Consider the following 25569-nt stretch of genomic DNA (forward strand, 5'->3'; position numbering starts at 1 on the left):
TACTATCGGCACTTAATACTCTAGCCATTAAATACTTTGCCTTATCCATGCTGAAGCAGGCATTATTCTCTCTGCCTGTAGATTTTCCTGATCTGATTCAGTGTTCTTCCTCAACTCCAGTCACAGAGATTAGTTTCACTCTTACAACACTTCCCTCTTGCACAAGTGTTGCTTAGCTTTCTGCTTCTCCCAGAAACTAGTTCACCAAAATCATGTGGCTACTTCTAGTCCCCATTTTGTCCTCTTCATCCAGAAATCTTTTCTCCTACTCCAGATTTTTTTTCTCTCTCTGCTCCTCTCCCAGGTAATCTGCCTTTTTCACATATCCCAACTTTCTTCTTTTCTTCAGTCTTAATACAAAGGGCTTTTGCTAGCAACAATAGAATTGAGGAAAGCTGCTCAGGCTAATCTGGGCAAATTTCTTCCTCCCCTACTTAAAGGCTTGGTTTACTGTTAATATGAACCCTCCTACCTGTCTGCTCAGGCAGATGGGATATGTGCATTGGCTGTTTGGTTACAAGTTTTTCTGCCTGTCCTACATACCATCCAGGCTACTCAAGTCTGGTCAAAGCTGGGGGGAGGGAAATTACTGCCATTTCTTCTCAGAATGAAGGGGGGGTGTTGGACAATCAATGGAGATTCATGATTTCCTCCACTCAGAATTACTTATATCTAAAACTCTGTTAAACAAAAGCACCAAACTTATATCTTAATTTTCCATGTTGGCCTCTTAAATTGATTTTGTTTAATCTAATGGAAGAATAAAGTCAAGGAAATTATTTTTCATAATAACAATGACAAACTAAAGCGTAATAGTATATTACAGAAATGTTCTCCTTTAATTGGTATAGCAAATAAATGCTATGGCAAAGAAAATGTTGTTTACTGTAGAACCTCAGTTTGAATCAGCCATTTCTCTGAAGTGGTGTAGGGTTTTCTGCCTAAGCAGGAGGTTGGATTAGAAGACCTCCAAGGTCCCTTCTAACTCTGTTATTCTGTGTTCTGAATTAGAATGGGCTGTTCTCAGAGGTACGTTTTCTCCTTTCATGCTGAGCAATTATTTGAATGCTGATGTCAGTCTGATTTATGGACTAACTGGATGATTAAGTATACTCCAATTTCAAAACACACTGCCACCCCTCAAAAATTATTTTTCTTTGTCATTTTTTAAAAAAATTATCTAGTAGGCTTATTGAGGTTTATTGACTTTTAGAGTATATGTGCAGGACTTTGCTTAATAACAATAGTGAACATATTCAAGAATGAATTTATTTCTCAATTTTAGAAAAAGAATGAAGTAGCAGCATCTCATACTGAATTCTTTTGAAAGAAATATGGGGAGGATAATTGCTTGCAAACATATCCTTATTGACAGTACCCCAAGAATTCTTGCATGATTAATAAAATATCTGAGAAGATTCATAATTTGAAAGCATAGATAGGATTATAGTTTGATTCACAGTGACAATTATGGGATTTTCTATATGGAGTTTTCACAAAGAAAACATTATAAACAGGATTATTATTTGATACAATTTATATATATGCCTAAGATACAGTAGTTTAGGCTCCTGCCTTACATTCCACCTTAATTGTGCAGCAGTCTTTCAAAAGTGATTTATTATACAGAACATTGGAAAGAGCATAAACTCAAAATGCATATAGGAGCACACACAGTGACAGAATTAGTATTAGTTGTTGGAGTTTGGGGAGCTTGGACTATATGCTGTATTGTTGCAAAGTTTGTGTGAGTGTTGTAGGTGTTTATGTACAGACACATATACAATAAATGTTCACCTAATAACATCTAACTGCTTTTCAGAATGTGCTCATGATAAAGTGGATTGGAACATCTGGGAAAGGTTTTGAGTAGATGGAGTTCAAGAAAGCAAAATATATATTTATTTGTTTCTGATTCATCCAATCATCAATGTTATCTGGGGGGGAAACGGCACAGTTCATACATACTTTCTGCAATTACCTACTTTCCCATACAATATTTCCCACCTTATAGCTTGATGCAAACCTGTGAAGTGAACTGGCTAACCACATATCTGGTTCAATCCCAAACTATACTGTCAGACAAAGCTATTTGGTCTTCTACAATATGAGGATAGTAACGACGGTATCTGTCAGTAATTCAAAATGAGATTGGCAGTTATGAGTTTATATAAAATGATGATTTTTTATCATTGTTTTCCATAGCTAAATAACTTTTGCTATAGCCTCCTTCTTCAGATGATGAAAATTATTTGATTTGTCATGTTCATTTTTTTTTTCCTGCAGTGGTCAGTATATATCCGTGCTGCAGTACGGAAAGAAAAAGGCCTGCCTATACTAGTAGAACTTCTTCGAATAGACAATGATCGGGTGGTATGTGCGGTTGCAACAGCTTTACGGAATATGGCCTTAGATGTCCGAAATAAAGAACTAATAGGTAGGTGACAACGTGATATTTATTAGCTTCACCCCAACTTCGCTAAAATGTAATATAAATCTGTCATTCCTGCTTAAGCTTTGATGAGAAATTAAACATATTGAGCACTTTAATGTGTTAAGATACTTCCAGAATGGGATTCTCTATTCTTGGTTAATCTTGAAAAGTCTGTATGTATTTTGTGTTTTTATCTTTTGGGGAGACAGAATCCTATCTGACACTACTCATTATGTGCAAAACTGCATGTGCTTTTGAGTTTTGTTCAAGTGCTATAGGTTAAAGCTGACAAAGGATAGAAAAGAGACAAACAGATGAAAAGTTTAAGTAGAATTGGAAGGATCCCACCAGCAGGAATACTTGTTTAATTAATGTCTCTTGCATGCTCTCATAACAAAGAGTTTTCCATTCATCTGAAGCAGTTTTCAGGCAGTCTACACAGATGAAAGACATTTGCCTCTCTTCTGCTAATAGGAATGCCATTCTGCTCAACTGGAAGCAAACTCAGTGTGCTGCTTTATTGTAATGCTGTATTGTATTCTGCTTTCTTCTGGGTAATACCAACTTTTTCATTTTATCCACAAGAATTGCAAATCCAAGATGGTGGCAGTTTACCATAAGATCCCAGGCTAAAGCTGAGAGATCATGAATTCCAGTCCTGAACCTGGGCACAGAGTTAGCTGGGTGGCTTTGGGACAGTATCTCAAACCTTGGAAGAAGGCAGTAGAATATTACTTCTGAAAATCCTGCAGGGATTGTCCAACCAGTCGCCAGGACTGAAGGCTGATTTATTTGCTTTTAAAGCTGCTGTGTAGAAGGCTGTTGACATGTACATTTCTGTCTAAGACGTTTTTCAATTCATGTGAAAATATATCTGACCAATAGTATTCTGAGATAATGTAATATACTGTATATTTTCACCATATCATACAAAGGGTCAGCTTTGCTGTAACAATAAAAAGAATGCTTTTGGGGTGTAATCCCCAACTCCCAACAGTTCATTTATTCACCATTCAAAGTTACAATGGCACTGAAAAAGTGAACTTATGACTATTTTTCACACTTACAACCAGGGCAGCATCTCTCTGGTCATGTGATTAATATTCAAACACTTGGCAACTGATTCATATTTATAACAGTTGCAGTGTCCTGGGGTCACGTGATCACCTTTTGCGACCTGCTGACAAACAAAGTTAATGGGGAAGCTGGATTCACTTAATATCCATGTTACTAATTTAACAACTGCAATGATTGGCTTAACAATTGTGGCAAGAAAGTTTGCAAAATTCACTTAGCCACCATCTTGCTTACAACAGAAATTTTGGGCTCAGTTATGGTCATAAGTCAAGAACTACATGTACTCTCCTTCTTTTAAAAAAACATTCCTGTTATATCACATCTTGGATTAATGTCCAACTGCCTAATCATCCTGTCCCAAAGTTGTCAATTTATCATCTTCAGTCACTATTTACAACAATTTAGAAAAGAAAATAATTAAAGAATGACTAAGGGAACTCACAGAAGGTTTTTTATTTCTAAGGAGGATATTTAGGCGATTGTAAAGATGATGTTTTCACTGTTTGCAAGTTAAAGATGGGAACTTTGAAATACACTTATAAATCATATTTTTATTAGATTTCTGGAACATCAAGTATCATAACAATAAAGACTCCCTCAAGCAAAGGCCCTGTATACATCAACTACTGTGAATTCATCTCCAGTCTAATATTTTCTAACTGATGTGTTCATGTATTGAACCTTGTTCTACAGTACAATAGAAGTAGACAGCCTCCTTGTGCAGAGAGATTTAAGTTTTCTCCAGATTTTGGGGGGGTGGGGAATCTTCACAACTATGCAACTGAAAACCACTGTGTGCCCCAAAATCTAAGAGGTATGATCTAAAGGCTCTGCTAAAATGGAGCTAGGACAAAGCAACATAGCAACTGAAGCTTTGTTTTTTAAAAAATTGAAATCATGGCCCAGATCTCTGTTTTTGAGCAGGGTGTAGAGTAGGGCTGTCAAACTCCTGGCCCGTGGGCCAGATGCGTCATGCATTGGCCATGCCCGTGCCCAGTTTAACGAAGGGGGAAAACGTCCCAATAAATTATGTGACGCTGCCATGACAACATGAGTTTGACACCCCTGGTATAGAGGATAAAAAGCAGTCCTTCTGTATTTGATTTCAGATCCTGCAGCCACAACCAGTATGGCCAGTGGTGAGGATTTGGGGCATTATAGTTCAAGACATTTGAAGCACTGGTGGGTTGCTACCGGTTCACACCGAATCGGGCGAACTGGTGGCGGCGGCAGGAGGCTCTGCCCACCCTCCCGGATGCTTCTGCGCATGCACAGAAGTGTCGCGCACGAGCACGCCCATGAGAGAACCGGTAGCGACGGGTTTTGATTTGAAGAATATTAATTGCCACCTCCTAACAAGGACACTCTCTTGGTATTATTTAGAGTTATAATTATTGGAAAACAATTCTCCTTTTTTAAAGAAAAAATATAGGTATAAATCTGCTATGTAGTGCAGTTTTAGAAAGCTGCACTTATTTGGGTTAGATTTCGAACCAACTGAACTTATTTTAGGAATATGTAGAGGATAGTTGTCTTCTACAAACTCCGAGCACTAGAGTGCCTTCATCAATGAAAGGTTTATAAGCCTGAAAGTCAAAGCTTGTATTATGTCAGGAGCTGCTTGTTTTCAATAATCAATTCATGCTACTTTTCATGCAAGCTACATAAATTTTTAGACAGTAGGAATATTTTTACTAAGATGCAATAAATGTCAAAGTATGGAACACTGATACAAAGTTACATGGATGTACAGTAATATTAATATTGAAATAGTGGCTATTTATATGATATTTCATGGTAGAGTCTAGAGATCTAAATCTCTTAATCTATTGTTTGTCGGGTTTGTCCTAATATGGCTCAATGCAAAGAATTTGCCCAATTATAAAATAAGATGTAAACTGGGATCAATAAAATCTCCATCTATATCAGATCATTACTTATCTTATCCCACCCTCCAAAAAAGAGATAGAATCCAAAATTAAGTTAGAAACTTTATGATTCCAAATGTGTATTCAGTTTTCTTAGCTACATTAATTTCATTGGGCAATGCAAAAACAAAAGAAAATTCTAGCTTAAGTGTGTGCTCTGCTTGTTTCTACTATTAACAGGGAACTTGACTTACTAGTTTTGTCTTAAAAAGTTACATGCAGTGTAGATTTCAGGGTGATACTCCCAGTAATCTAACTAAAAACAGGTATTTTCTGTTACAAAACTATATTTTCCGATCACAAGCATTTTTAACCCCCAGAAGGTCTCACAAATATTATTACCTTTCATTTCATCTTTCAGTAATTGTACTGTATATAGAGATCAATATCAGACCTACTTCAGAAATTAAGATTAACAAGTTTTATAGTCTCTTAGACATACCCAAGTAATTTATTCTATGAAAATATTATCTGCAAACCCAGCACATTCAAACATTTGATATTATAAGGAAATTTATTCCCCAACTAACTGATTATTACTTTATCTATTGAGCTTTATTCAGAATTTTCTTAAGCTATATATTTTTGTTATCTCAAAATATGTGTAAAGGTAAATTAAGAGGCAGTCCAGTGTAGTAGGCTAGAAACCAGGGGACTGTAAGTTCTAGTCCTGCCTTTACATGAAACCAGCTGGGTGGACACGCATCAGTCAGCCTCTATCAATCTTAGGAAAAAAGCAATGGCAACCCACTTCTGAAAAACCCTGCCAAGAAAATTACAGGGACTATTCTAGACAGTCACCAGTAGTCAACAGTGACTTGAAGGCCCCAAATAAACATAAGTACAATGAATTTGTATAAAGAATATAGAAATAACAATTGTTTTTTTTTTCCAAGCTTCTATTTTAATTAGAGTTCACAATAGAGGATATGGTGTCATTCGTATGACTGCATTTTTTCTTCTCTTTGCACCTAAATGAAAACAATGTACTAGAAAAAGGAAAAATATGTGATACTTATTCATGACATAAATCTGTACGATAGGGGAGGAATATAAAGTACAATAAAAACTACAGCTTTCTATTTAAAAAAATCTCCATTCCCATAAAACCCAAATTAGTCAAGTAACTTTCAATATGACTTGAAAGACAAGATTTTCTTCCGTTCATATCTCAATTTTTCCTAATGCTTTTATTATTCGTAACCCTTTGAAAAAGTTGTTTGATTTTCATGAAAGATAGTAGGCTATCCTTTCTCTATTAATTTCTTATTGTTTATTTTAATGAAAATATTATAGCTTCCTTTTCTTTGAGCTCAAGTTGTTTTAACAGTAAATACATGGAGTAGCCAGAACACTGTTTAAAACACACATTAGAATCTAAATCCTGCTCCCCCAAAAAAACCACTGAAACGGAACAATCAAATTCTTAAAATATAATTTGCTGCAGTGGCTGAATTGTTCTTTCTTTCAACTGAAAATGCTGCTTGTGTACATTAGTTCTACATCCTTTCTTTTGATAAAAGTAAATGAATGAGAAGATCTCATTCTCTGCAAGATGTTGACGGCTTATGAAATGCATTGAAGTACAATGGTTCTCACTATTCAAGTCTGAGTTCATTAAATGCATTTTTAAAGTTTTAGACTTAGATAAAGATGGACATGCAGCAGCTCTTGAGCATGTGCCCCTAGCATCCCCGAATTGTGCTAAAAAACATTGGCAAGGGAATAGCTACATTTCAAGAGTGCAATTTCAGGACTTTAGGGTTTGGGGTTACTTAAAAGCTAGAGGCTTCCCACATGCATTCCTGGTTTTAACTTGTCCAATGTCAAAAGATTTAGGAGTGAAATGGTAGTAATGGTTTAATAAATTTCAACACCTAAAACTCATCCATTAGATTTCATTTGTGACATTAGCAGCAGTAGCAGAGGAGCCAATCATGACTGTCGCCTATACCTATATTTAGTTCATAAGTATGATATAGTTACTTGTACCTAAAGAAAGGGGTCTCAAAAAGTGTTCCAAGCACTGTGAGCTATTTCTTACAATGCAATTGAAATCCTTATATGATGTTCACTGGATATTGTTCATTGGGAGTGTAAGGATCAGTTCTAATGAAATTGAAATGATTATTCAGTTTGTTCAATCCATTTCAGTTCGTGTTTTCAGACAATTGAGTGGTGTTTATCTGATTGGGAAGTTGATTTAGTTTGCAAGGTTAGAATCCATACATGTAAGAGGTATTGAATCATTAGATGAATTCAAAGACAACAGTTTGATTCAGTGTTTTGATACAAAGTGATAATGTGGTTCAGAAAAGTGATACTTTAGAATTTAATTGAATCTTTACAAACTCAAGTTAGCGCTCTAGTGTTTGGGATAGAGGTGGTCCATATTAAATTTCTTGCTTACCAATAGTAATAGCTGTAGTTGTAGTAGACCAGAATTTCTGTTTCTAAGTGATGCATTTGCAAAATCCTGTTTCATTACTTAGCAACAGCAATCCCAGCAGTTTCGTGTTGCTTTTGTTAAGTGAGTATCACCAGTCATAAAACAAGCACCTCCTCACAGCTTCTTGCTGACTTCCAACAAACAAAAGTGAATGAGGAACTAGAAGGAAGTTGTGAATCCAGGGCAGCTTGCAAACAGGTCAGTGGGTGGATAAGTAGCTGCTTCAGGCCAGCACAAGTGCAGACAGGGCGGGGTTGGCTACTGCCAGGGGCAGAAGGGTACCTAAGCTGCCTGACACTCCACCACCTTTTCTTAGGTGATTTGGAATTCTCTTTATTCAGTTATTCCCTTATTTAAGAATCTTTCATTCCCATGGATTTGTCCAATAAGCTGTCCTCCTCTTACAAAATCAAGGGGAAGGAATCATTAGAAGAAGAAAGAACAGCACCATGAATTTTCCCTCTCAAATGGAAAGGGAAAATAGATTAAGAATGGGAATCTAGTTCAGTTTGGAGCTGTTACACATTATAATTAGGCATTTCGTCATGTTGTCTATATTATTATGAAATCTGGATTAATCTCAGGTCATAAGGATCGATTATATAGTTAGCAGAGATGGTTAAACAAACCCTACAGCATCAATTTGCTTAATGGGTATTATACCTTCTGATACTGAATTTCATATGTTAATTACTCAGGCATGATTTTCTTTTCCTTGCTCAGAATTAGCTGGAGATGGTGATATTTCTAACTTTGTGTGCCATTAATTGTTATCATTTTCTGTTCTCTCCAGTGGTGGGATTCAAGTAATTTAACAACCGGTTCTCTGCCCTAATGATTTCTTCCAACAATCAGTTTGCCAAACTGCTCAGAAAGCTAACCGGTTCTCCCAAAGCGGTGCGAACTGGCTGAATCCCACCACTGGTTCTCTCCCTTTCAGTCTTCCATTTTTACAAATGTAAAAGCTTAGAATCTTTAGTCCTACATATACAGAAAAAAACTCCAAATCCTTAAATCATTTCTTTTTGTTTTCTATTCAAGAATGGATTATTACTGATTAATTTTGGGAGAAGGCAATACGCAATGTTCTAGAGATGCCTTCATCTTATAGGCTTGTTCTTTTGCCCTTCTTCTGAATTGTAGAGTATCTCAGTGCTTCTCCCATACTGTGCTGCTTTGAAAACTTTCTCATTTGTTCCATTTTCTAACAACTAGTTATTATAATATCTCTAACCCATCTATTAGGACTCTCTCATGAAATAGTGAACACTAGAACTGGAAGCAGGCCCAAACCATCATTCAAAGATGCATTCACTATGCATAAATTACAACATGCTGCAAGCTATGTATGCTTAAATTTGCAAAAGATTTCTGATGAAAACCTTCTAAAATTGTGTGAACTGGCTGTATCAAGAATCAGAAGCAGCCTGAAATTAGGAAACAAATACTGTGCTTATTATGAATAATTGTCTTTACCATTTCCTTGCTGTTCCACTTAAAATCTAGCTTTAATAGTTTTTAAATCATTTTTTATTTAAAGGTAATTTTCAATTTGTAAACTGTAATTTGTAATCTGTAACTTCCTGGAAACTAATGTTTATTGAGATGTGTAGATAGCTCACATCATCTTTTACCAAAAAGTTGTAGTGGTAAGATAGGCAGCCAATAAATTGTTATTATTATTATCTGTTTTATTCATTAAACATGAAACTCAGTCAGTTGAACATTTAAAAATGTGTCACAAATACCACTGACTGGTGCAAATGGTTGATGATATTATCATCATCATCATCATCATTATTATTATTATTATTATTATTATTATTATTATTATTATTATTATTATTGATGATGATGATGATAGCCTTCAGGATGCCCTCAGACATTACTGAGATAAAGAAAATACAGTTTAATTAAATCCTGTGAAGATATTTCCCTGCAAAAGCCATAATGGACTAAATCAAACCCTAAATGATTTTACTTTTAAGCTATGCAAAGCAGTGAAGAAAAATAAAACTGTGACATCATTTCTGTGCACAATTGCCTTTCCATCAAGAAGATTAATTATGCACATAGAATTTCCATTGAAGCTAATTAAGAAATGTGTGATCAATGTACCATATCTTTATCTACAGTGTATAGATACCCTTTTCTTCTCCAAAAGATATTACTTCCTTAAAAACATTACTGGACAGAGATTTGCTTTTACAGTGGTACCTTGGTACTCAACAATCCGCTTGAACGTTCCGCACCCCGGAGATGTGTTCCGCTCGTAGTGAACAAAGGTGGCGCTCTGACCAAAGTCCCAATGTCATTGTCACCGCCAGAAGAGACTTTGATCTGGTGCCCCCCAACCTGTTCAGATGTGCCTTGGCAGTGACGTTGTCCGTCAGGACCAGGACATGAGTTCTGGAGACCAGATGATGGAACGCCTTCAGGGCAAGGAATACCGCCTGTAGCTCTAGCCAATTGATGGGACGACGAGCTTCCGAGGGCATCCAAGTCCCTTGAGTCAGTTGGCCCAGGCAATGGGCCTCCCAGCCCAGGAGACTGGCATCTGTCATCATCACTACTCTTGGGGTTTCGAGGAAGAAGCAACCCGCAGCGAGAGCAGGGGAACACCACCACCGGAGGGACCGGTGAACCGCAGGAGGGACCGGAACCGGCCATGAAGAAGTGCCTCTGCCCACCTTCTGTAACGGCAAGAGATATCATCTTCCCCAATAGTTGCGATAAGACATATGGCAACGCGACCCTACACCTTTCTACCTGGGAGGCTAACCTTCGCAGACTGTCCTGCCTATCGGGAGATAGAAAAACCTTGCCCTGGAGAGTGTCAATAAGGGCGCCTAAATGAACTAAGCTAGTAGAGGACGAGAGATGACTCTTCTCCAAGTTAATTGAAAAACTGTGAGCTGCTAGGGTCTCAACAGTCAGACGAACATCGAGGATAGCCTGCCGGGTTAAAAGTCTAAACAGAACGGAGTCGAAGAAAAGTCGCCAGAGCGGCCAGAATCTTCGTAAATGTACGGGGAGCAGAGAAAAGGCCAAAGGGCAGGGCCCTATACTGGTAATGCACCCCGTCATAACAAAACTGCAAAAAGCCTAACAGAACGGAGTCAAAAGAAAAGTCACCAGAGCGGCCAGAATCTTCGTAAAGGTATGGGGAGCAGAGGAAAGGCCAAAGGGCAGGGCCCTATAATGGTAATGCACCCCGCCATAACAAAACTGCAAAAACTGCCTATGGGAAGGGAGGATAGGGACATGCAAGTAGGCCTCAGTAAGGTCAATGGAAGAGAGGACATCGCCCCTCCGAACACCGTCAAGTATAGACTTTAAGGATTGCATTTTAAATTTACGGTACACCACGTACCTGTTCAACCGCTTCAGATCCAGAATAGGTCTCCACCCCCCCGATGATTTTGGAACTAGGAACACCCGGTAATAGAACCCCAAATCCTCCTGACCAGGTGGAACCGGCTGAATAGCCTTTATAGACAGGAGGTGCTGAACCGCTGAGTCCATAAGGGACTTCCGTTCGGGATTACGAGAAATCGGACAGCACACAAAGGTGTTGGGGGGAGTAGAAACAAATTCAATGGCCAGGCCTGATCTTAGGGTGGCCTGGACCCACTTGTCTGAGGTGGAGCGCTCCCAAATGGCGGAAAAGAGGGCCAATCTGCTGCCTATGGGAGGATCAGAAATGCAATTAACGACGGCGCCGGTAGGAACGACCCCCTCCCCCTCGAAAGGGCCGTCGAGAAACAAAGGGCTTGCCCCGAAAGGACCTATCCGGATAACCCCGTTGCCTGTTAGAGGGAGTAAACGACGTAGGGGAAGAAGAGGAGGAGGGCCCCCCCGGTGTCAGGACCTCGAAATTGCGCACGAGGTGGGTATGGACTGTAACGGGATTCTTCTCTACGATAGACAGCAGCCAGCACTTTTTTCTTATCCTTATTCTCGGTGAGGAAGGGTTCTAATGCATCCCCAAAGAGACGGGACCCCCTGAAGGGAACGGATGCAAGACGCCATTTAAGATGGGCATCTGCCTGCCAGTGACGGAGCCAGACCAAACGGCGAGCCGTGATGGAGGAGGCCAGAGTCTTGGAAGCAAAGCGAGAAGCATTAAGCGTAGCGTCCGCTGAAAATTGCAGGGCCGCAATAATTTTGTTAAGGTCTTGCTTGACCCGTATATCGTCAGGTGGTAGTTTGTCCTGCAGCTGACGTAACCAGAGGAGCGTGGTCCGATTGAAGAAGGAAGCAGTGGTCACTGCACGGATGGCCCAGGCGGCACCCTGATGTGCCCTCTGCAACACTAAGTCGGATTGATGCTCGTCAGGGCGGAGAGCTTCGTCAGGATCGCCCAGTAGATTAGCATTCGGAAGTAAGACAACAATAGGAGCGTCCACTGAGGGAATTTGTAGGGGAGTGTCCAATTCCACGGCAACCTGAAAATTTTTCCGGTCGTTAGCCCAAGGGAGGATGGCCGTCGCCGGGGAAGACCACTGCCACTTAACTACATCCAAGAAGAGCGGTGGAGTTGGAATGGAGGTGATAGGCTTGACAGGTTCGGCAAACGTGGGGTCCAAAGATCCCGCTGCGGAGGCCGGAAGCGGATCCACGACAGGAGATGACAAGCGAGCCGTATTGACTGCTTTGAATAAAAGAGATTTAAACAGCGACTGTGGGAACAGCCCAGAGAAGGACGGTTGTTCTGGAGGAAGATTTTCATCCTTAGAAAGGCCTGAATCACTGCATTCAGCCTCCATGACAGTAGAGGTCTGGCTGGCATGGGAACATGTAGGAGAGCCTGGTTCCCTGGCCTGAATGATCTCAGGAGCTGCCCTTTCCGGGGAAATGGAAGAAAGGGACCTCACAGATCCTGCCCGGCTGGAAAGGCCAGAACGGGCGGCCAATGATTTCTGCACTGCGGCCTCAATCATAAGTTGAAGTTGTTCAGATGACAACTGGGCTGGAACCTGCACAGGGGCTGGAGCTGAAGGTGGAAATAAAATAGGTCCCGGGAAGGGGTCCGGATCTGAAGGGGCCAGTGGAGGAGCGGCCTCCGAGCCCCACAAGTCAGCCGTGGAGACAGTCACAGGGCAATCCTGGAGCGACAGTTGATCCGGAGTAACAGGCCTAGGAACTGTTGCAGGTACCGGAACTGCCACCACCGAGGAAGGAACAGTCACCACAGAGGCAATATTTGCAGAAGCCTTATTGCAGAGCTTGGTCAAGACTTTGTCCCGCCTTTTCTCCGCCTTTGAAGTCAAGCCATGAGAATGTGACTTGTGGTGGGGCCGAGCTGAAATTGTAACCGGGGATGGCTCCTGAGAGGCCTCCCGGGTTGAAGGCTGCAAAACAGGTTCAGAAATAGGTTGCCCATTAGTAGTATTACTGGCCCTCCGGCCATGTTTAGATTTAGACAGGGCTTTGGGCATGTCACCGGTAAAAGAGATCACAGCTGCACTGGGGGGAGCGTAGGAAACTCCACGGGAAGCAGCATAGAGAAAGCGGTGGTAAAATTACAATGGGAGCACAAACACTCCACTAGACAGCCCTTGAGTAATTACAGCCTTGTAGAAAGATTAGGAAGCATGATAACTCCACAAGCCAACAGTGTCCAAAGTCAATGGCCCAGCAATATCAACTGAACAGTAGAGTGCTTCAAGGGCCAGAAGGCAAGTGAGCTGCCCCAAGTAAGCCAGGCAGTTGCTCTCCTTTGCAATAAATTCCAGCAGAAAGGCTCTTGGTAATAAAAGGCAATTCAAATGGCCAGAAAGAAGTGAAAAAGGGCATCCAAAATGGCCACTGCCCTTACTATGAGGCCAAGGCAGTACTGGCAGAGACAAAATGGCCACCGCCTTAGGTGTCAATTAAACACGGCTTAAAAGTAAGGCTGAGAGGCGTCGCGGCGAAAAAAAGGGTATCCAAAATGGCCACCACCCTTACTACGAAGCCAAGAAGTACTGGCAAACAAAATGGCCAAAAAAAAAAAAAGGGCATCCAAAATGGCCACCGCCCTCACGACGAAGCTGAGGCAGTACTGGCAAGCAAAATGGCCGACGCAGGTATGAAGACGTCGATGAGGCAAATTCAAGGCAAAATGGCCACCGCAGCAAAAAAGCTGCACTAGAGCTGAACAAAAACAGTTAAATGAGCCCAAAAGGCAGCGAAATTGAAGCCAAGGAGTTAGAGAGTCAAACGACCCCAACAACGCGCAGGGCGATCAACCACCCCCAGGGGAGGTAAACGAAGCTGAATATCCCCAGCCTTTCAAAGTAACAAAGTCCACAATACCATATGCAATGTAGAAAAACAGTCTGAGAGTCAGTCAACAGATAAGGGAATAAAGCTAGTAATCGTAGTCAGGAAATCCGAGGTCAAAAAGCCAGAATAAAGTCAGATTAAAGCCAAAATAGCCAGAAATCAGGAGGAACTAAGACCCACACGCCTGTCCACTGAAGAACTGAGTCAAAAGCTGGCCTGCCCGGCAACAAGGGCGGAACTAATAATGATTGACAGACTCAGTCCTTCATGCTGATTGGACTAGCACTACCCACACTGGCTGCTGTCTCCACTCTCAATGGAGAAAAGCTGGTTATCTTCTCCACATCATTAGAACTACTGTCATGATGCTGGCCAAAGAGCACTAGGATAAGATAATCAAGGAGTCAAAGAGTCATTGAATCTTGTTCCTAGCCAGTTTGGAGGTATCATCAGGCATCTTCTGACACTTCTGACTCAGACCTTGAAGAGTCCTGTTCATCTAGCCTTTGGAAATATTATGATGTCCACCTGAAGAGTCAGAGTAGAAAACATAGGAATGCCTTGATGTATAGAGAAGCATTCAGTCTACACAAGACTAGTTTGTGGGGGCGGGGGGGGGGCGGGGAATGTAGCTGGAAATCAAAAGGGATCAATACTAACTGTAGTGTGAAAGTTCTCACCTTTTTTTTCTTCCATTCAATCATGTCTAATTCTTGAAGACTGCTTGGAGAAGTGCCCATAGTTTTCTTGAGGAGGTATACCATTGTCTCTTTCCTAAAATGACAGAAGGACTCTGGCCCCGAGATTACTCAACTGGTTTTTCTAGCGGAACTAGAATTGATGGTCCCCCAGTTTCTAGCGTGATGTCTTAATCACTATACCAAACTGGCTCAGTTCTCACCTAGCCATGGAAAATGAATATGATAGCAAAGGTGGCCATTTGAAAACAAGGCAGGTGTAGACCACCCAATCCTTCCAGAAGTAAATGCCAAGCATCTGTGATGTAAAGGAAGAAAGAAAAACAAAATGCAAGCACTTTTGAACATTGTCTCAAAAGTGTTTTTCAAAAGACAGCCGGACTGTTTTTTTCCTTGAGGAAGAACAACAAAATGTTTCACTTCTCAACTGTCTCAACTGTCATTACCTGGAAGGATAGGTACCTTATCCTTCCAATCCCCCCCTCCCCAATCAAACTGCTGAAGCTTCTTGGATGAGAAGTGAAACATTTTCTTCTTCATCCTCAAGGGGAAAAAAATAGTCCAGTCATTTAAAAAAGCACCATTGAGACAACTATGACCTGGATGACTGGGAATCTTCACAGACTTTTGAACATTATTTGTAGGGCTTGTTCTGCAATTTGTTGAGTAAGTGGTTACTTTTTTAACAACTATTAAATAATTACATTAATAAATAATTAAAAGAATTCCTGGAACTTGTATTTTTAATTTTTATTTTATTTTTTTTGACAAATCTTGCCTTGCCTCATGAACTTCACCAATAAGACCTCTCTTCTATTTAATTATGTTATCTTTCAGCTTGGACTTTCTTTAGGACTACACCTGCTAGATTTTCATGTTTTAAATTTCATTTACTCTAGCTTGATGGACCCAGGACACCTGCATTCAAGAGTTGGGATTTTCTAATTGAATGAAAAGGAATAAATCAAAGGCAGCTAGTTCAGATATCAATATTAATTTTTCTGTTGGACCTTGAGAATAAGCAGCTAAAGCATGGGAAGGGGCCATATGGGACTGATGTGGAAGCCATTTAATTAAGCTAGGAAATATCAATTTTAGAAATCCATATAGTCATTAGATGATCACAAAAGATACAGATAACTTTAATGAAGGTGAATATATGTGTCCAGGATAATGTTGCAGGATCTAATCTGGGTCAGTCACCAGGACCAGACGGTTAGCCTTCCAAGCTTTCAGACTTGTGTTGGAGTCCATCCTCCATCTTTATCTCCATCTAGTGATCATCTGGAGTTTTGCAGCTCAGATTTGGCATCCTTAAGCAAAGATTTAAAATTTTATCCATTTCAAAAATATATGTTCTCCATTCCAACCTTCACTACAGAAGTAAGTAATCTGAGAGCCATGAGCCGCATGTAAAATCTTAAATATATTTTTTTCAAACTCCAAATGCTTCCAAATTTTAGATTCAAATGTTTTTTTTTACCTTTTCCAGTACCTCCCCCCCATAATTCATCTTTGTGCAAAATTTTGAAATGAGGTGGAAGACAAAAAATGAGAGAGAAGGAGAGAGAGTGCTTTTTCAGATAGGCTGTGTACAGTCAGAAACTGAGTAAGGAGGCTAGGAGAAAAACATCATGACCATTTCAGCCCAGCTTCCACCATGAAATGACTGCCCAATCCACTGCAGTACCACTTCTCTGAAAACTAGTAATGTGAATAAGGTACCTGATTGAAGTGGCCTTACTTGCTTCAGGAAGAAAACGGTACTGTTTTTGTTAAGTGAAGTACCATAGCTGTTCCTTAGGCTGTTTCAATTAAACCTTTCTTGAAGGACTTGTCTGCTAAAACTTGCCTACATGACTGATTGCCACTGATCATAGTCCATTGTAGAACCAATGTGAAATTGGAAAGTTTAGTAAATTTTCACATCTTATTAAGGAGGAACTTCATTAGTGCACTGTGCATAAGGACTGTAACAGAAAGATAAGTTTCTCTTATATTACACAAGTTGTGTGTTATGGTCTGACTGAAATGGACTGCATTACATTCTGCGTTATGACTAAACTGTGGGGGGGAGGGAGTCAAGTCCCAGGATTTATACAACTCCCTGCTACCTTTAGTTGGAAGGCTGTTTACCAAAGTCTAGACTGCTGACATTTCAAAGTTTTTCTTTGCACATGCTTCTTGAAAGAGTCAATATCTGAGCACTAGCAGCTATTTTGAACCTTATAAACCTATTGGCCATTAAGGCAACTGATGTATTGACAGCTTGGCAGAAGACTGCTCCTTGGTCTCTTTCTCTTGCACAGGAGTTATTTTCTTGCCTCTCTGTAGCAGGTATCATATTGATTAGACTGATACTCTCAAGGCTGTCATAGTTTCCAGGTCCTCCCAAAAGGAAGGTTGATAAGTCAGGCTTTCCTATCCTAGTAAATTGCTAAGGAAATATTTTCTTTTCAGCAGAGAACTTTTTTTATAAATATAATTCTTCTAATGTTGATGCATTTTTTTTCTGTCCCTACTTATACTTTATTATTATGTAAAGTTCCCTTCCCTAACACTCTCTTGCGTTTTTATTTTTTATTTTATTTTTCTACTGTTGCCACAGGGGAAATGCTTAAAGATTTTCCTGCTTGTGCCCTAGACTTCTTCTCTTCTGGTACTTTTGGAATCAGGCTCAGCAACATCCAATTAGCATTCAGCATCTTATACTTTGGCCACCTTGGGCTTCCATGGGTAGCTTAAGAGCTCCTTACACAGTTCTACTGTGCTACTGCATTTTGCTTCAGATGCAAAGCAGGAATATCCTCTGTCCTGATTCATACCTAGCTTTCAGTGACAACTATGTATTTAGTGACTCAAGATCCCTGATTATGAAACGGAGGATAATCATTTTCTATTACCTTTTCTTCTCATCCATTTCCTTCCAGAGTACAGAGGTCTGAAATATATTTTCATAGATTTCTGCAAAGAGCCACTGTGGAGCTATGATCTTTAATCATCGCCTCAATTTGTTACCATAATATAGATAATATCTTTAAAGAAAAAAGTTAAATGTCAGGGGAGATAATAATACCCTTCTGAGCTTTGTGTTTTCTGTGGACTCTTTATCAACCAAAACAGAATGGGAAAGAAACTGGTGGAAAATTATAGTGCATTAAAATAATCGGCTGTTACATTGATATTTCAGATTAAATTAATTAACTTCAGATTAATTGGGGTTTTTTTGCTGATTACTAAAAAATAAAAGGGTAGGTCTATTTGAAATACATCTGAACTAATTATCAAGAAAGAAAGCATTCAAGAAATGCAAGGTAATATAAGCCTGTAAGACAGTACTGTAATGGTGTACAGGACAGAATTATGCCACTAATATAATGGCAAGTTTACCTGCAATATCATTACTAAGCTAATATAAGTAGAGAGACTTCTACGTTCATAGGGATTCTTTGCCTTTTTAAATATGTAAAGTCTGCTCTGTGGACATTGCCTTATTATATCTTCCAGTAATTTTTCTCTTCTTACCTACAATACTCTGATAGTAGTGTTCACACATATCATATATTTCCCCATGTATGTGTGAATATATGTTTATGTGTATACACACATGGACACATACATCATTGAAAAGCCAATTCCAACTTTTGATTGTAAAAGCCTCAAAGCTAAGAACCGTTTCTCTCCATTTTTTAAAAGAAATCTTGTCTTCATGCCAAAACAAGGCAGGAAATCTATTGACCTTTCAAAGTTTCTGCAGAGGACCCTTTTTGGTCTGAAGCTACAAGTAAAAGTCCTTTTATTGATAACTAAATGTTCATCTATACAGTCTAAGTTATAGGGATAATGCTAGCCAATTACTCTATTAGTTATGTTGTAGAAGGAACCAATGTTTTCAAAGTACCAGTATGTTAAATATAAGATTTATGACTGTAATTATGCCATGAAAAAGACTTGCCTGCTAAATATTGTGATTTCTTGAAAAACTGGTAATTCTTCCACTATATCAAAAATAATGTTAGACAAAAATAAAGTTCATTTTATTTCTGTGGCGAATCTTTTTGGTATTAGCAGATTTGCAGTAAGATATGGCTATATTGCTTGATATTTGAGTTTATTAATATTGAGTAAAGTGTATACAAATATGCACATGCATTTCACAGGAAGGAGGCTTATCTATTAAAGAATGTTTTCCTCAATAAAATCACCCAGAATTTGTGGATCACTGTTGCTATTCTCTATTGGGAAGAGATGACATGTCTCATGATTTATTTTCATCTATTTTTTCACACCTTCCAAAATGAAAACACAAACGCAATGATTTGAGCTAGGGGGTTTTTTTGGGGGGGGGAGATGTAAGAAGCAATGTGTATGTGTACCAATTAGTGGGTGGAGCTTTTCCATACATAAGTTTACCCATTAAATATTTACTGACTTTTGACCTTTTAAATCTTGAATTAAGAAACTTAATACCACTGGCTATACATATATCTGTATCTATTATATCTATATATAGATTGCTAAATTATATATTTACTTATTATACTTATATATATTTATTGCACTATTATATACTTATTGCACTATACTTATTACACTATTATGACAGAGCATATCGTTACTGGTGTTTAGATGCTAATACATAGCTAATAAATCAACTACAGTTAGTTAGTATGGATTAACCAGCCAAATTCCAAGCAGAAAGCTTCACAATATAATAGTTTCTGGATCATTTATTTGAGACACAGAATATATGCAGATGTTTGATAGCCACCAGCATATATTTATTGTCTCATGTAATGTTATTTACAAGTAATTTCACCCAACAAATCTGTGAAACAGTTTATCATTAATTAGGTCTCCATAGATCATCTGTGTTTAGTAACATTCATGTCAGATTATAATTTTATTGCAGGGTTAGATTTGTGCGCCTATCGGGAAAGAAAACCAGGGTGGAAATGTTTTCACTAAAGAATCTGTATTTACAGAGGTGGAGAAATACAGTTATTTTGAGAAATAGATTATTTTTTATTTTATTTTTTGCAATTGTTTTGCTATACATGGCCATGGAGAGACTGTTATTCATACAAATATGTGATGTACACAGCAATCCTGCCTCTCTGAAATTTTGTACTATTTATTTTTATAAGTTCTGTTCAACTGATGCTTCTCTAATAATAAAAAGCTCTTTGATCCTATAGAAAATTCTATTAATAGAATAAGGAGGAATACAATTAGAATTAGAATAGTTTATTGATTGATTAGTCTTGTGACCTTATCAATAAAGCACATAATCTGGTTCCAGGATAAAATATATAGAAAATATTTCTGTGATAATACAATGAGCGCAATCAGATAAGTGAATCTCCCTTGTAGGATACTCCAATTGGTTTGATGTAAAGGGTTCTTAGCTCAACTTTTGTAATTAAAGAAGGAAAGTGTTTTTCAGTTATTCTTGTCTGCATGCCCTCTGTGGAACCCAGTTCATTTAAGATAAGTGGGAGAACTTTAAAAGCAGAATTGGAAATGATACATACTATAAGGGACAGTGTTTAGTTTGACTAATTCTTTCTGGATCAAAAACTTATCCACACTTTAATACCAATCAGAAGCAACATTTTACTTCCTTTTTAAGCAATATTATTTTGCTGCATAACTCGGACACTGAAGTGTTCACATGACATTGTTTTCAATATATATGGTTCTCTTCCCTGTTCTACATCAGGGATATACAATATGCCCAGTGAAGAAATAAGGACATGTAGAATTAGTGAACAAAAATTAAAATATAATGGTTCTCCTTTACTTATTATATTACTAATTATATGGAAGAGTTTGCTAAATAAACAAAGAACCACATGCTAACCTGCAAAATAAAACACTCAGAAATCATTGGATAATGTGATATTTCTTTTCTGTGCTTTTCTATTCTTTTGTTTTTGACTTACAATACATGACTGCTTCCATCATTTTTCCCCCCTTTCCAAAAGGCAAGTATGCCATGCGGGACCTGGTTCACCGGCTTCCAGGAGGTAACAACAGTAACAGTTCAGCAAGCAAAACCATGTCTGATGATACCGTAACTGCCATTTGCTGCACCTTGCATGAAGTCATCACAAAAAATATGGAAAATGCCAAGGCCTTACGAGATGCAGGAGGAATTGAGAAACTTGTTGGCATTTCCAAAAGTAAAGGAGACAAGTACGTTTTGCCAATCATCGTCTGCCTTTTGGCTGTAATTTATAGTCAACACTAATGATTTTCCTGGAGTCTTATCGTTTCTATTGCGTGTTACAAAACTTCACAGATAATGGCAGATGGGTGGAAGTTAATAAGCAATCTCACATCAAACTGTGTGGCACTTGTAGTCTTAATTTGGATCTGTGGCATTATATTGATTTATCAAAAGAAACTTGCCGTTTAATTTTTAGCTATTCTGGTCAGCAATCCAGCAATCTGATAATTGCAGCTGCTATTCAAAATAACAGATTTGTTCAAGAAAATGTTTAAAAAGTACTCCATTCCCAATATATTTAGGCTACTGTCTGTGATGGTCAAAAAAGAGTGGAATACATCAAGTGTAGAAGCAAATATCCAGAGTAAATAATATTTACATAATGCTGAGAGGTTGCAGTGATAACTAAACTTATTAATACTGCCAGGTAGAATGCTCAAAAAATAAAAATAAGCCAGGTAGGATGCTCGAAAAATAAAAATAAATCCCAAGAACTTTGGGCTCACATCCTACCCAGAGGAAAAGCAAAGCACTGTTGTTAATTTCATAGCTGTAATCTGTCTTTTGTTAAGTCTCATCTTCCAGAACCTTTCTTTTACATTCTGCCTTCCCAAATCCTTTTGTGTATTCAAGTAAAAACTTATGGTAAACTTATTGAAAAGCTGCATGCGTATAAAATTCTAAATCAAGATTTATTTCAACCATAGTTTGTTGAACAAGTCAGACTCTGTTGCAAATGAATGAAGTTGCTAGTTCATTCTTGGCTTGTTTTGCCTCTTTCTTATCCAAGTACAAATTTTGGGCAGATCATAAATGCAAACCAGGAATAAACAAGACTATATTAAGATGTTGGATTCTGACATAAGTATAAGGCACAGTTAAAACAAATGAGTATTCATAAAATGACAATATGGTATTTCTCAGGTTCAAGTATCACACTAATTGAAAAACAAACCACATTATGATTAGGGTTAGGGCTAATAACCACATTAGGATTAGGATTAGAGCTAATGGTTTCATCCTTTCTCTCTTAATCTGTAATAAATTTGATTTTCAAAAAAAAGGTTCTGTTCTATTTTCCAAAGCATATAACGACTACCTTCACCTCAGCAACTTTAAGATGTATGGACTTCAATTCCCAGAATTCCCCAACCAATCACACTGCTGCAGCTTGCTGGGGAATTCTGGGAGATGAAGTCCACAGAACTTAAAAGTTGCTGAAGTTGAGAAACACTGTCATATAATATTGATTGAACCAATGAGTGCTTTTCAGTTTCTCATATGTGTCATTTTTTTAAATTCCCTAATAGGCACTCACCAAAAGTAGTGAAGGCAGCATCTCAGGTCTTAAATAGCATGTGGCAATACAGAGATCTGAGAAGTCTATACAAAAAGGTAAGACTTATTTTTCATGTTATCTATTACATGAAGATTTCTTGGCTAGGAACTTTATAATGAAAATTAGTAATGAATCTAACATTTAAAAAGCCCTGAAAATGTTACTACCTCTTCCAGTCTTTACCCCTAATTTCAGTCTGCCATATGTGGATACAGTAATGGTACCAGATTTTATAGGCAAATGTCCTAATTTGATTTTAAAATGGATTTTTTTTGTAAAACCTGAAGCCTTGTCCTTATGAAATTAAAAGATAAATTATAAAAAAAGGCAAGTTAAGTTTAAATATATGATATGGTTAGGATCATTATCTTATTTAAAAAAAAAAGAACAATGAATTTTCATTGTGCGTAGTAGAGCATAAGCATATCTTACAAAAATTTGGTATAACCAATAAACTGACCAGAGACATGGCTGCTATTAAGGATCTTTCAGAAATAATCTTAAACATATCCTAAATGGCATTCTAATTGGGATCTATGCTTTTTAATATAACTTCTAAAATATAACTTATATGGATGGCAATAATTTTTTTACACAGTGCTGATAGAACCAAAGTCATCCTTGTTAGCTACTTCATGGAATTGAATGACCCACAGCAATTTTAGAATCTACTCTCTATCGTTTGATCTAAGTTTGGGCTCTGTTTTAAAAATCTGAACCATTGGTATTTTTTTTTCTTCCCATCTATTTTACTATGGGACACTGTAAGGAAAGCAATGAAGAACTATGTCCATTGCTTTGCTAATAGATTGCTTTTTAGAGCTTCGGGTTGGCTAAAAGAGAAATAAGTTAGTTTTCATAGTTTTTATTAATGTAAGTTATTCTAGAGTATCTCCAATGTGAGTGAAGACAAGTTTGCCCATCTCTAAAAATTCTACAGTAGTGTATGATAAGATTCAAAATCATTTTTCTTCTTTAATAGCATTTGTGTAATGTTGTTGCCAATAAATAAAAAGAAAATCTTTACTGAAAGATTGATCTTGTTCTTGAAGGCAACAATGATTTCATTCTTGTATTCCATTATGGTATTTTTAAATGTTCAATTATAACCAGAATAATTACATTATTCTGCAAATATACACTGTTTCAAATGCACAAACTGGGGATTTCCTAAAATCTTTTAACAAAAAGATTTATATTAATTAATTAATTAATTTAATTAATCAGTGCCACATTTGTCTCATATACACATCAGCATTGAAGAATAAGCTTGTTTCATTTTAACTATATTGGGGCATGTTTTCACAAGAAAACTTCAAACTATGCAAGAAAAAAAGATGTAGATCCTAAATATTATAGATGGGAGAGCCACATTGGAGAGTGGAGAGAGAAATAGCAAATAAAGTTTCCATTTCCCCTTTTAAGCAAGTACATCAGCCAATGAAATTTTATGTGCAAAAAGAATCTCTAAATTGTTTGAGTAGCAAAATGGCACTTGAGATTCAGTGAAAATAAGTGCAAACTGCTAACCTCATATGTTCATTCATAAGATATCAATTAGCTGTAATACCTAAGTGTAAAATCTTACAGGACATAACTCACTGGGATGGATCAAGTGCTGCCCCTTTGCTGACAATAGAAAGACATCTTTATGCCATAAAGGAAGATTCAATATTAGGTGCTTTTAGATTTTAAGTAAGATAGCATATATCACAACAGTATACATCTGCTTTAGAAATCGATACAATACACCCTGTAAAATATTGGCCCTTCCTTTATAAAAAAAGATTAGTTGATAGTGTACAAAAAGAAAGAACCCAAAGGTTTGCCTTTTTGATGAAGAATTATAAGATTGTCGCCTATATGGTGAAGAAATGAGTAAATTGGTTTTCCTTTATATAGCAAGAATAGAAAACAAAAACAGGTAAATATATTTAGGCAAAATGTAAAATTTAGCAATATATAATGTTTTGAATTCAATGCTGCAAAAGTGGATGGCTACTAAATGGATTTAACTTGATTGATAGTTTTGATAGTTACACTGAAGTTTCAAGTTTAGAAATAACACAGTTCTAATTATAAAATGCTGGGAATAAAAATGCAGAAGGCTGTCTATGCTCCATCCATGGTCATCTGATTGGCTGCTGTTTAAAGCAGAATACCAGAATATTGTTGTTGACTTGTTATCTAAATTTAAATAAAGAGCTTTTTATGTTTTTATATCTTGAATTGGCTTCTCAAAACTTCTCTATCTCACACACATACACACTGCATCATCTATGTGAGCAAGCAACTCAGTGAGATTTATTTTCATTATATGATCCTTTTGTCTCTTGATCCTTAAAGTTCAATAAATAAAGAAGTTACTCTGTTCTCCAATGATTTTCCCATAAGTGAGACTGAAAAAGAAAAATGTGCAAAAGTTGTTACTGGCATGTTCAGTTGTGAAGAAGACAAATACCAAGTTGGTTGAGGCAGTCTGGTTCCTCAGCTTCTGTGCTGAGAACAGTAGAAATAATTTCAATTGTAGGGTTGACTGGATATCATTTATTCATGACTGACATGTCATTAATTATTGTCATCTTTGACTAAGTTAGCAATATTTTAGTAGTAAAAAGTTTTTAAAGCGTTTGCATTGAACATTTCTCATTTCAACATTCACTTCACATTTGATATAGTTGAACAGGAACATTCATATTATTTTAATGGCGTTCAGGGATCTTTGGTTCTCCTGACTGCTAATTCTGTGCACCATTGTCCTTTCATTTTCCTTACCTTCCCATTCCCTTCTGTTCACTATACATATTTCAACTTAGCCATAAAATGCTCCTCCCCCTTAAAAAGTGTGCAGTCTCATTTTGAATTATGTGCAGCTTCAATGTAGTTTTTGAACAAATTTGAATATAGAGTATGCTTTGTAATAAGCCAGCCTGAATGTTATCAAAGCCTTATATAACAATAATTAAGTCCACATTCTCTAGAAGCACTAGCTGGGATATCCTCTTGAAACCAAGATGAAGAAACGGGTGTAGAATCAACTTCAGACTGTGAAAGTGATCGTTTAGAACAAATGCTGTTTAGAACAAACAGTTTAGTGTAGCTATAAATATGAAGGTCAGTCTGATTGCTCAAAAATGTCATC

At 37.7% G+C, this 25569-nt stretch overlaps 1 protein-coding gene across 1 annotated transcript in view; it reads left to right on the forward strand.

Moving 5' to 3' along the window:
* The window catches only part of CTNND2 (catenin delta 2), a 412341-nt gene that overhangs the window by 343226 nt on the left and 43546 nt on the right, over positions 1-25569 (forward strand). The window contains exons 15-17 of the mRNA XM_070942595.1: positions 2287-2437; positions 20844-21054; positions 22399-22483. Coding sequence (XP_070798696.1) covers positions 2287-2437; positions 20844-21054; positions 22399-22483 — 447 coding nt within the window. The remainder of the gene's footprint in view (positions 1-2286; positions 2438-20843; positions 21055-22398; positions 22484-25569) is intronic.

Source organism: Pituophis catenifer, unplaced genomic scaffold, assembly GCF_029215685.1.
Source record: "Pituophis catenifer annectens isolate HBS135680 unplaced genomic scaffold, rPitCat1.0.hap2 SCAF_3, whole genome shotgun sequence".
Taxonomy (NCBI): Eukaryota; Metazoa; Chordata; class Lepidosauria; order Squamata; family Colubridae; genus Pituophis; species Pituophis catenifer.